At 43.2% G+C, this 11,970-nt stretch overlaps 1 protein-coding gene across 3 annotated transcripts; it reads right to left on the reverse strand.

The window, feature by feature from the left end:
- Positions 1-1,765: 1,765 nt before the first annotated feature.
- On the reverse strand, positions 1,766-9,668 carry LOC113998100 (gamma-aminobutyric acid receptor subunit beta-3-like). 3 transcript variants are annotated; one of them, XR_005566290.1, is made up of 5 exons: positions 9,487-9,668; positions 9,224-9,315; positions 9,000-9,067; positions 4,013-4,228; positions 1,766-1,922 (listed from the first exon to the last, which is right to left on the reverse strand). XR_005566290.1 is itself a non-coding variant. In XM_039388843.1 (5 exons), the coding sequence occupies exons 1-4, from the start codon at positions 9,564-9,566 to the stop codon at positions 4,013-4,015; spliced, it is 354 nt and encodes a 117-aa protein (XP_039244777.1). In that variant the 5' UTR covers positions 9,567-9,668; the 3' UTR covers positions 1,768-1,922. The 3 variants fall into 3 exon arrangements, 2 of the variants coding, with proteins under 2 accessions (XP_039244777.1, XP_027596276.1); XM_039388843.1 differs by having other exon boundaries at positions 1,768-1,922; positions 4,013-4,126; XM_027740475.2 differs by lacking the exons at positions 1,766-1,922; positions 4,013-4,228 and adding an exon at positions 5,627-8,721.
- Positions 9,669-11,970: the final 2,302 nt, after the last annotated feature.

Genomic DNA, 11,970 nt, shown 5'->3' on the forward strand with positions numbered 1-11,970 from the left:
TTACCTTCGAAAAGGCAGGTGAAGAAGGAACAACAGTAGAATTCATCCCAACATTAACTGAAAATTGAGCATCTAGTAACCATGGTGGTAGTGGATCAAGGGTTGGACTTGATGATCTCACAGGTCCTTTCCAACCCAGCAGATTCTATGATTCTGTGATTCTATCTCTCCTAAGGCAGTCAATTCCTCCCATTGTCTTCTCCATCCCATTATGCTATTAGTACCTCCAGACAGGCACTTCTGGAGGGCCAGTCTTAATATACCTGATTTAGAACAAAAAGTACTGTCTTATGGAAGTGCTTCTCTCTGTTAAAGGGCACTCTGGTGATCAGCTCTGGCTGGAGGTTGGTCATACACCAGATAACCTATTTTAAGCTTGAGAAAGAAGTTGTATTCAATGACCTAACTCCCACTGGTACAACCATCCTGTACAGAGCTCTGTATTGACATAACTTCACAGCTTCCAGAAACTCTACTAGCTGCACCAGAGCTACCTCTGGCATCTCTGCAGAGTGCTGTATTGTGCCATGGAGACATAGCCATGCACTAATAAAAATTCAACATTCATATTAGTATAAAGAAAAAAGTCATTAACTGCTATTGAACTGCCAATTATCCAGTGTAACTGCAGACCTCCCAGCACAGCTGTTTTACCTTCCCTCTCTGCTGTGTGCAATATTACATTCATATTGCAGGTTACATTATCACAGCGACCTGTAACCAGCTCCTAACTGCTGAGAGAACAAATTATTTTCCCAAAATTACTGGTTCAAATCTGTAACAGTGAATAATGAATTAGACATACCCAGACTTGGGGATTTTTTCCTTGCAGTATCTGTAGTTATGAGGAACTATGACATTCAATTACAAATATTAAATGAACTGTCGCTTTGAAATTATTCTTCTTCCAGCTATTTTTTATGATTCTGTGTCACAGGGGAGAAAAATAAAGTTTGTCCTGGATAAGCTAAAACCCTAATCGTAGCTAAATACTGCTCAACCTCTTTCACTGGAAGTTTTTATTATCCTTCAGTATTGATGGACTGCGCTTGATACTACCCAAGTTTAAATTCTTTATATAATCATATCTTTATTAAAAGGGGAACTATGGAGAAAAGCGTATTGTTTCTAAATCATCCCAATGCCCTAATGACACCTAAAGAAGAGTACTCTCTCTGAGAGCCTTGAGACTTAGGAAGTCTCAAGTGACAAATTACTGGAGACTGCAAAACTATACTTAGAGAAGTATTAACACCTGTTCATTGTTTTCTTCCCTAAGCATCCACTACCAGGCAGTAGCAGAGTCAGGATACTTGGCTCTGTGGACCTCAAGTCTACATGTATCATGGATGTTTCTGTGTTTGCACGTTCTCTTCTGCCAAGCATGACATTGCCTACCTTTATCAAATTGCTAATCTTTCTGTATGACTACAGACATTAAATTATCTGAATAAGAATATAGTGCCTGAATAAAAAGCTTCATATAAATATCACTCTTTTTCTCTTTTCTTCTGTCTTCAAGGGAATGGAAAAAAATTGCTAGGCATATAGTAAGTATAAATCCATAAAGTTTCTGTGAATTTTCCACTCCTGTTAACTTAAAATAGTGTACTTCTTCATTATCTAGGCATGATGAAAGTCTTTCAGCAGAAGCAAAAATCTTCTCATGGTTACATGCACAGAAGTCCTGACCTTGTAGTTTACAACTCTTTTAAGACCAGGATATTTGAAAGGACATACATGTGACATTTATTCCAATCAATGCAAAGGTACTGAGAACACAATGAGGATTCATACACAATGTTGATAACTAATGATGCCTCAGATAGCAAGGCATATACTTCTGACACTGGCATTTATACAAATGACGGATGGGAAACTTCTCATCTTCTGTGGCATCAGCATGACACCAGCTGGGGCATCTGAAACCACATCAAGAAGTGCTTGTGAGCACTGACAGAAATAATAATTAAATCAGAGCAGAGATTCACAGAAATACGGTGCTGGAGAAGATCTCAGAGCATTAGTTAGCCCAGCGTCTCCAAATGCAAAAGCAACACCATTGGGAAGAGTTATTTATCAGATCTCTTCTTAAAAACCTGCAACAAAGGAGATGCTACCAAAAACATAGCTAGATGAAAACCATTCCGAAATCAATTAATTAATTTCTTCAGGTCTTACTTCAACTGGTTCTAAACAGCAGCTGATCATCCTTCTCTCACCACCAGCGTCCTACATATTGGGAAATTTATGCCCTCTCTATCTTGTTTTTCAGTGTTAAACAAATCCATTTACTTCAACATCACTGGATATGCCCTGTTTTGTAATTATTTTAATTAGAAACATTTTCTTGCCCTCTTTACACCTTCTGTTTGTTTCCATCTCCCTGAAAGTCATTGCAGAAACACCGGACACAGCATTCTTGCTTAGGCTTATCTAATGATAGAGAAAACCCTGCGTCTTGTGAATGACACTTCTACTTATGTGCCCCAGAGTCAGATGCATCTTTTTTCAATTATATTGCATTTGTGACTTTTTCACTTGCTTCAGAATCTGGTTGAGTAAAACCTCTACATCCTTTTCTTAGTGTCCTGCTGCTTAACCAAATCTTTATCATTTTAAATACTGGGCTCTTCCTTCCTTATAAAACGCAGCACTTTGCGCTTGCTTCTTCTTTATTCAGGGCCATTCCTCTAATTTTTAAACATAACTTTGAATCTCTTTTTGTCCCCTGAAATGTTTGCAATTATTTCAGATTGATATCATCATAGATTGTATCTATTTCATCATCCAAGTCCAGATGATTCAACCTTGGCAGCTGGAGCTGGCTTTTAAATAGTCTATTTCCACCTCCCAGCAACATTAACTACCTCCCTGTCTACCTCCCTGTCTCTGCATAAGCAGGTATTCCTTCCCCTTCAGAGTAGTTGCTTTCCACTGCAGATAAGCAGAAGCCTGTCATCAATTCCCTTGGCCTAATAGGAGTCGTTCTCCTATCACACCATCTGCTACAAGCATTTCTCTCTCTCTGTCAGTAGGAACTATGAAACATGACAGGGATGGAAAGACAGTGAGGCAGGCTGGGGGAGTTCATGGGTACTGTCCTGAGGAAGAAAAACAAGATGGGGACAAGGCAGAGGATGGATGCTCCTGTGACCAGCTGGCAACCAGAGAGCAGGTAAACTGCTAAGATAGACTGCCCTCCAGGATAAGTGCCCGTTGCTGCTGTCTCCTAGAGGATGGGTGCTGGCTCATCCCCAGCACAGCAACAGCACTCTTTGCAGGGTTATGCTGGTCTCAGGAGATGCTTCCCTGCTTGGGCACTATTTCTTTCTTCTTCCTTTTTTTTTTCCTGTATTATCTATCAAAAACATACGTGTGTGTGTATATACATATACATATACACACATACACAAAATTATGTACGTGGTCTATCTGCCACAGTATGATCTTCTATTGTCCCTAAATACATATAAAAGCAAAATCAGAATATAAAGTTACATATTCTATTTTATACTCATGTGGTTTGTGAACTAGTTATAAGCACTGCAGATATGAATCTTCTTCTAGCTAGAAAACCTGCTTGCAACGTGATTATGGAACCATTTTATTAGTACAACTCCTTTAATTTCTGCATCTGAATCTTCAAAGCAAAGTATGTCACAACTCGGTTATGATTTCCTGCATGAGGTAACTTCTAGATTCTGTTTGCAAAGTATTTAGAAAGTATCTGTTTATGGCAGGAAATAGAAGATACATTTACGACAGGAAACACAGGTTACATTTCACTGTGCCTAGCTGCAGTCACTCAAAAAACTAAACGAGTTGCCTTGGCTCTCTCCATAGCTATTCAGGAAACAGGCGCACCCCCCAAAAAGATTAATCTTTCCATCTTAAAAGTAACAACCACATAGACATCTAAGATAAAAATTACAAAATAATGACTATCTCCTTCTGATTCCAGAGGGACCCTGAAGGATAAGCCTATGCATCTAGGGAACAATTCACTTACCTAAGCAAGGATGTCTGGTGCCATTTTGGATGCCTGGATTATGCAGGACCCCTGCATATGACTGGCAGACATAGAACATGAACCATGTGAGTCCTTAACCTTCCAGAGAGACAGCTGGAATCCGAACAAGATACTTTGAGGCACTTAAAATATCTAAGAAGCACTACTAAAGTGTCTTCTACATTTTAAGCTCAGTAGCTCTCCGGACTCCATCACCTGTATTGACAAGAATAAGACTCAGTTGTTTAAATTTCAGGAACTGGTGTCTTCTCTAGCATGCAGACACACTGACATGGCAGAGGACTTGCAAGAGATCTGCATCAACCTGGACCGGAAACCGGAGGGCAAGTATGATACCGTGAAACCGAAATGACAGTAGACACCTTTGCACAAGCATCCCCATTTTGTTCTGGATCTCCATTAACTGCAGCTGTAGAGTTTAGCAATCCAGCTCGCACTCAGACATCTAATTGTATACACCTCAATTTACATCAACCAAATCCATTAAAATTTTTACACATCTAAAGTAAGATGTGATAGATTTCATCAATAGATACATGATGGTTCTGCACCCTCACTACTTCAGGTGAAGTATGAATTAATTCAGCTAAAAATAATTATTTGTGTATCACTATCCAAGGAAAATAAAAACTACCTAGTCTCAGTGAGTAGTAACTTCGGTTGACCTTAGAGCAGCAACTAAAACAGTTTGTCAGAAAGGTGTCAAAATTGCTTTGAAAATCAGCAGGCACCCAATGAAGTCCATATGTATACTTGCAGTTTTAAAAGGCACATACATAAAAATAAAAAAGTTACGGTGTTAGCATAGAACAGATTATGTCTTTTTCAGTGTTAGCATAGAACAGATTACATCTTTTTCAGAAACAGCAACTCATCAATTTTATGGTCTGACTTTATGTCAAACTAATTTTCTGAGTACAGTATTCTCAAAACAGCAGCATGACTATATAGCAGATGATGTCTCCTGGGTTCTGCTGGTTTCATTTTATCAAAATTAGAGCCTTTGAGAAACCTAGATGAACAGCTCTGAAGTCCTCTCCATACACAAAAAGAATGCAGACTGCACTTCAGAGGGCAGTAGCACAGGTGTCCTTTCTTACAGGGGATCATACATGCAAAATGCTATCTCTAAGGAGAAAGTTCATTTTTGCACTGATCCCTTTGTTTTCTCCATCCACTTTATAAACTTTAATAAACATTCTAAAATTATAGTAAAATGAAAGCACACTACCTTAGTCTTCCAGCTATAATAATAACTTTAAAGAGGGGTTATTTGGAGATTCAATACATTGATTATTTAACTTCCTAAGATATGGAAGTATTTGGGTGCTTGAAAATTGTATACTTGGAACTAATGCATTTGATTCACAGATCAAATGTTGAACAACAATCAGACCACAAAAAAATTGCAAATTGTGGACACTATCTGATTGAAAACAGGATGACAGAATAGTAAAAAGCATGATAACTGTTTCTTTTTCAATTCACATAATCTAAGTAAAACATCTAAAACATAGCAAGAACAGAACACAATCAGCCCAAATCATGAAAAATTATAAACTATACAGCTAAATTATTGAAATCTGACAACGATAATCTTCCATACTCTTTATTTGTATGATGACTTACAGTATTTTCTCAGTATTACATCTGTTGTTATTGATTAATATTTTCTTTGAAGATGTATATTACTGTACAATTTACAACTATTTTAAATGCAGTTATTGGAGGTGGGCACAAAAATAGATAGGTGCTTAAGTATCCAACTACAGATATAATTTTTGAAATAGGTAAATAATAATGGGAAACCATGTACAGGTAAAGCAGGGAAGTAATGCACATACTGAGATATACATATACACATATGTGCAGGTCATTAACAGATGTAGCCCTTCCCTGAGCAATGCACTTTTTACATGCAAATTTATATATATGGTAGCAAGAGGGGATTAATAACTCGAAGTATAAATATCAAAGCATATGATTTTTACATCAGACATGTTTAGTAATTTCAGTATGATGTAAATAATGTAGCAGAGTAATGATTTCAATAACCCTACTCGATACTTTCAAGGTGTTATGAGAACCAGTAGAAACTGCTTATTTACAACTTTTCAGTAAAACAACTTAATGCTCTGCAGCCCTGATACTTGCGATTCAATAAGTCTATTCTAAAAAACAGTACAGGTATCCTGGATGTAGAGGGCAAAGAATTTTCAGTAATTTTCAACAGAAAGGCTAAAACTACACAAATTTTTAAAATTCTGGAAAGCTAAATGAATAACTAGTTACTGAAGCTTCATAGAGGAATATATTATATATAAATCTACAGTTTGATTAAGAATAGAAAAGAGTATGATACAAGCTGTAATTCCTCTTACAAAGAATTGTCATCATATCACTGAAAGCTACAATACTGGCTGCTTCGAAGGCAGCATAATAAAACTTCCTGTAATAACATTTTATTTATGCACATAAAATTGAAGAATGTTCAATCTCTGGTTATTTTATTTTTAATACAGAGATGAATTTTAACAAGCCAATTTATAAAAGGTTACACCAAGGTCTAGATTTAAATCAAAGGAATTCATGTCCACACTACAGTTCACACAAAGAAATTCTCGTAAGATGTTTCAGTAGTTGATGAGGCTAAAGGTCAATGCTCACAATATCTGCTTGGAATTAAATGAAACAGCACGTCAAATATTAGAAGTTTAGTTGGCAACAAGCATGAAGTTCAACAGCTATGCTTCTGGTCTTCAAACTGTGACTTTTTTCCCCCTCCAAATTACTACTTAGAATATATGCTTGAGTAATCTTGAAAAGCTCCTTCTGTTCATTCTTATTCACTATTCATTGATATTTACTCGAGAATCTTTGCAGACTGGTATAAAGCAACTTAAAATAAGTGAAAGTAATCAACTCAGGCACTACTTGAATATAGCTGCGCTTGGTCAAAGATGAGTTCTTTCACAGGGAAACGAGACAAGCTCAGATGAAATTCTGGTTGCAATAGTGTTCACCAACCAGAAACCCTTCCTCCTCATTTTTCCTAAAGTAAACTAGCACAATTTTTATAACAATAGTACTTTAGCAACTCCCTTCAGAAACACATTATTTGTTTCTGTTGCAAGATCTGTATTGATATTTTTCAGACTTAGCATTGCCCCATGAGAGGACACAGGAAAAAACACTTCTCTTCAGCTGTTCTGGGAACTAATGGGCAACAGTGGACACCGACTTGTGCAGCAGCTAGAAACTTAAGCAATTGGTACACTGGCTCCTGTCTGGGGGAAAGAGATGGTACCCATCCTCTTGAGGAGCTCCCGTATCATTCAAGATCTAATTACCCAGCCTAGCATAACAAGCAGTGCAATTACTTACTTTTTCTTGTATCCCTGCTACAGTGGGTTGGACAAGTTGTTATTCAAAACTAACAAACTTTCCCACAGCTAGGGGAAAAAAGAAAAAAAAAGGGCACAAAAACCAGCATACATCGCCTCATTTTCTTTCCAATCTCAGTATGCCTTTCTATGATATTTATTGCCTAAGTGGCGCTTTACATACACAAAGTGCTATATATTAATTTAATGAGTCATGCAATGCTTCCCTAAGTCTGGAGCATAGCCAAAGGTGGGAAAGGTGGCAGAGGGGATAGTGAAGTCAGACTTTTTAATTACTCTTCAATGAGAAGCTCTCATTCTGCTTCCATTTTTTTATTTGAGAAGCAATTTTACAGGTATAGAAAAGCCTGTCGAATACACGAGATGTCTCTGAAGTTGCCTGAATCTGCAGAAAGCCTAAAACAAACTCTTAGAAGTAAGAACTATCTCACTTTTCCCTCCTGAATGAGTAGAAATGCTGGCGCTGGTGACACTTTCAACTGCAAACAGGCAACTGTACCCTCTTTTAAAAATAATTTTTTAAAAGATGAGAAGTAGAGCAAAAGTTCCTCAGAATTTCAGGTAAAGAGGGTGAAAGAAAGGTCAGGATTAATGAAAATACACAGATCATGTATAAAGCCAAGCTATGCCAGCTTGTAACACTACAACAGTGCATTGAAGGAGGTGTAGTGTAGTGTGTCATATTTACTACAAGAGAGCACAGCTCCCAAACGTGTAATTATTATGTTTAACACCATAAATGTAACTATAGCATTGCAGAGTAGGCTGGTCTTTCTACATCAGGTTTGCAAAAGGAAGAATACAAGAAAAAAACTGAGACAGCGACTAGTAATTTGCTCAGGAACATGGAAAACGCAACTCAGATTTAGGATTAGGACAAGAAATAGAAATTGTAGCTCCTAACCCCGAATCACCAAACTATACAGACAGGACGACCAAACCGCAGAAATGCCCTAAAGACCTCCCTGTTCATCGGTGAACCCGACAGACCCGCACAGCACCACTTTCCGAGGCAAGACTGCAATTCTTCCGAAGTCCATACACAACCGCGCCGGCTCTGGGTGCTCAGCTATCCTTAAAGCACTTGCACATGTCAGAGTTTACCCACCGACAAGCTGGGCTGTTTTCTTCCCCTGACCCGCGGGGAGATGCCTCCAGCCGCAGCCCTCCGGCCCCGAAAACCCCGTCGGCCGCCGGCTCGCCCCACTCCGCTCCGCATCCCGCGGGCTGCCAGGCCGCGGCAGGTGCCGGCAGAGCCCCAGCAAGCTCCGGCCGCCCGGGGGGCTGAGGGGGAGGAGGAGGAAGGTTGGGGGAAACCGGCGGCCCGGCACACTCGCGGAGGCAGCCGCCAGCAGAGAGAGAGGAAAAGGGGGGAAAGGGGAAAGCGCGTCTCCAGGGAAATAAAGTTTTCAAGGGAAGAGGGCAGCATTCGGTGACCCGCGCAGCCCCGCCGCCGCCCGCCGAGGCACCAGCGACTTCATGCGAAGGGAGGGACGGGGAACGGGTAGCCGTGACCCGCCGGGCGACAGCCCTGGCCCCGGCCGGGCTCCACCGCTACTCACCATGTTGACTTCGGAAACCATGTCGATGCTGGCGATGTCGATGTTCATCCCCACGCAGACGGGTGGACCTGCGAGCAGACGAAACCTTTACCCGGCGGCGAGAGGTGCCGCGGCAGCGGGGGCGCGGGACCGGGCCCCGCCGTGCGGGAGCGGCGGCAGCGCCGGGGACAGCGGTGGGGGGGGGGGGTTGTCTCCGGGCCGCAAGCCCGGGCAGGGCGACTCACCTCCGAAATCCGGCCGGAGGCGGATGTCGTAGCCTTTCAACAATTTATCCACAGTTTCTTTCACGAAGGACATGTTGCCGGGATCGTTCACACTGTGGGGAGAGAGAGACGGGGGTGTCGGGCGGGCGAGGCAGAGGACGGGGTGCGGAGGGCCAGGGGTGACGGCGAGAGCGGGGCGGGGGGTGGAAGGCGGGGGGAGCGCATCAGCTTGTTCCCCTGGAGAAACGCATCCCGCACCGCCGCCGGGGCACGCTGACTCCTACCTCTGGGCGCAGCAGACCACGGCCACAAGGACGGGAGCGGAGAAGATCCCGAAGATCCTGCCTCCCCCAAAGCCCCACATCCCTCCGCTCCGCGGTCCCTCCGCGCAGCAGCAGCAGCCGCCGCCGCCGCGATCCGGCTGCCCCGGCTGCCGCTGAGTAGGAGGCGGAGGCGACAGCCCCTATTCTTCCACCACCTCGCCCGCCCCCCCCCCAAAAAAAAAAAACAAAACCCACTCCCTTCCCCAGCACCGCCGCCCGGCCCGCGGGAGCCGCCCGCGCACCCGGCTGCGCCCGCCCCGCGGCCGGACGCCGCCGAGCCCCGGAGGAAGCTGCCCTCCGCCGGAGCCCGGCCGCCCGCCTCCCCTCCGCCCGCCGTCGCCCGCCCTGCCGCCTTCCCGCCAGCCGGGAGGGGAGCGGAGGGGAGGGGACGGGAGGGAGGGCGCCACCGTCCCTCCCGGCGGAGAGCCCGAGGTGAGCCGCCGGGGGAGCGGGGCGCGGGAAGGGGCGGTGGCTCCCCGGGAACCGCCTCGGGGCACGCCCGCCTCGCCGCCACGAGCCGGCCCCGCGGCCCCTCCCGGAGGGATCCCCGTGCAGCCCCCGCAGCCGGGCTCATCTCCTTGGGAGGGCGAGGGGATCCCCGGGGTAGGAGTGGGACTGCGGGGCCAGGGCAGCCCACGGCATCCTCCCTGGAGCCGTGTGAGACGGGGCTTCCCGGCGCCGTGCCGCTGCCCTCCCCTGCCCCTTGGCCTGCTGCTGTATGGCTGGGGGACTGAGCCCAGCTGGCCCTTGGCGCATCCTGGGAGCGGTGCCCAGAGGAGGCCGCAGAGGAGAGAGAGGTAGCTGGCCTGGGAGCCGTGCTCTGCCTTGCCCTGCCCTGCAAGGGTCTCAAGCCGTCCCCTTACAGCCGGGGGGGTGGTGTGCGTGTACAGGTGCCGGGCCTGGGGCTCCCTAGAGCCGTGCCTGCGAGGATGCACACGATACAGACCGAGATGGACGTGTTTTGCCAGGCAAAACCTCCACTGGCTTAAACATGTGTATAACTGCGCTTGTCCCACGGGACAGTAATGAAGGGAAACGACACTGGTACCAAAGGGATGTACAGTGAGAGCTGTCACCTGTGGTACTCTGTGTAAAACATTGGTTGGGATGAAGACAGCACAGTTGTTATTATTTTTAACCTCCTTCCAGGTTAATTAGTCCTTTCAGCAGGACCGATTGGCATGGAAACAGAAGAATGCTAACTTAGCTATGTTGCTTTTGGTTCCAGCGGCAACTCCTCAGTTCCAGAGCTTTTCACCATGCTCTGTGAACATATAAACACACCCTTGGCCAGCTCCTGATTCTGGTTACACTGCAATTAGTGGCCACTGGTCCATGACAAAGCACAGTATTTCACTAGGGGGAAGAGCTATGTCTTCCTTTTGCATTCTGTTTTTCCTTCTACATATCCTCTTCCTTTAGAAAAGCTGCTACAAAAGGATGGATGCTTGAGGAATGCTGTGGTGTTACATACAGGTGAGAAAGCATGGATGGCTTTTCATGTCTTCTCAACAAATTCTTGAAAAGAAAGACAAGTGCAATCCATGGTGTATATCCTGACCTTGTTGCTGTTGCAGTTAATAATAAAGCTCCAAATAAAAGAAGGAGCAGGTTCAGGTTTAAAAACAATATTAAACTATATAGGCAATGTGGGACAATGTAGAGAAACTGAGCATTGCCAAATCATGTGGTTTCATGTTAATATTTGGATTTTTTATTAGTGCCATAATTACTATGATTATAAAGTAAGTGAAAATCTTAGCATTCATTTTAAAACTTTATTAGACTTGCAATGAAAGCTTGAGAATTGTGGCATGAAGCATACATGACTCAAGGGCTCAAAAATGAAAAGTCAATAAACAAATATAATAATAAGTAGGATAAATATTATAATAAATATGAAAAATAATAGTAATAACAATAAGAAGAACAATCATAATAATTATTATTAATTTTCAGGCCCTGGGGCCTGATGTTTTTTTAATGGGCATTATTGAAGACCAGTTCTTTCAAAGACTTCAGAGAAAGTGAATCTAGGAAAGGATACTAATTCAGTTTTCTCCTAAATTCTGAAGGAAAGTATTAACACCAAATAAAATATTTCTTATGATAAATTTAACGTGGTTTAAAAGTGCATTTAAGCACTAATAGCTTTTTTAAAATAGATTGTCAGTTCCGTAACAGAAATAAAAAAGTTAGAGAACACTATTTCTGATTAATGTGCTATTCTGATCCTTTGGAAACACATCTGAAGTAGGAATGAATCAAGAGTGTTTTAGAGTCTGTCATATTTTGTCACACTTCACTTAACTCTTTGTCCTCTTGATCTTACAGGGCAACCATTTCCTTTTACTTGTGAACAATTTAAAAATAATCCAGGTTGGAGCTGATGGGACAAGGAAGTATTTAGTAGCTTAAGGAGCATTTGTTCTTTGGGACTCTGGA

This window comes from Pipra filicauda, unplaced genomic scaffold (genome assembly GCF_003945595.2).
Source record: "Pipra filicauda isolate LSUMZ 115617 unplaced genomic scaffold, ASM394559v2 scaffold68_size4259465_pilon, whole genome shotgun sequence".
In the NCBI taxonomy this organism is placed as follows: Eukaryota; Metazoa; Chordata; class Aves; order Passeriformes; family Pipridae; genus Pipra; species Pipra filicauda.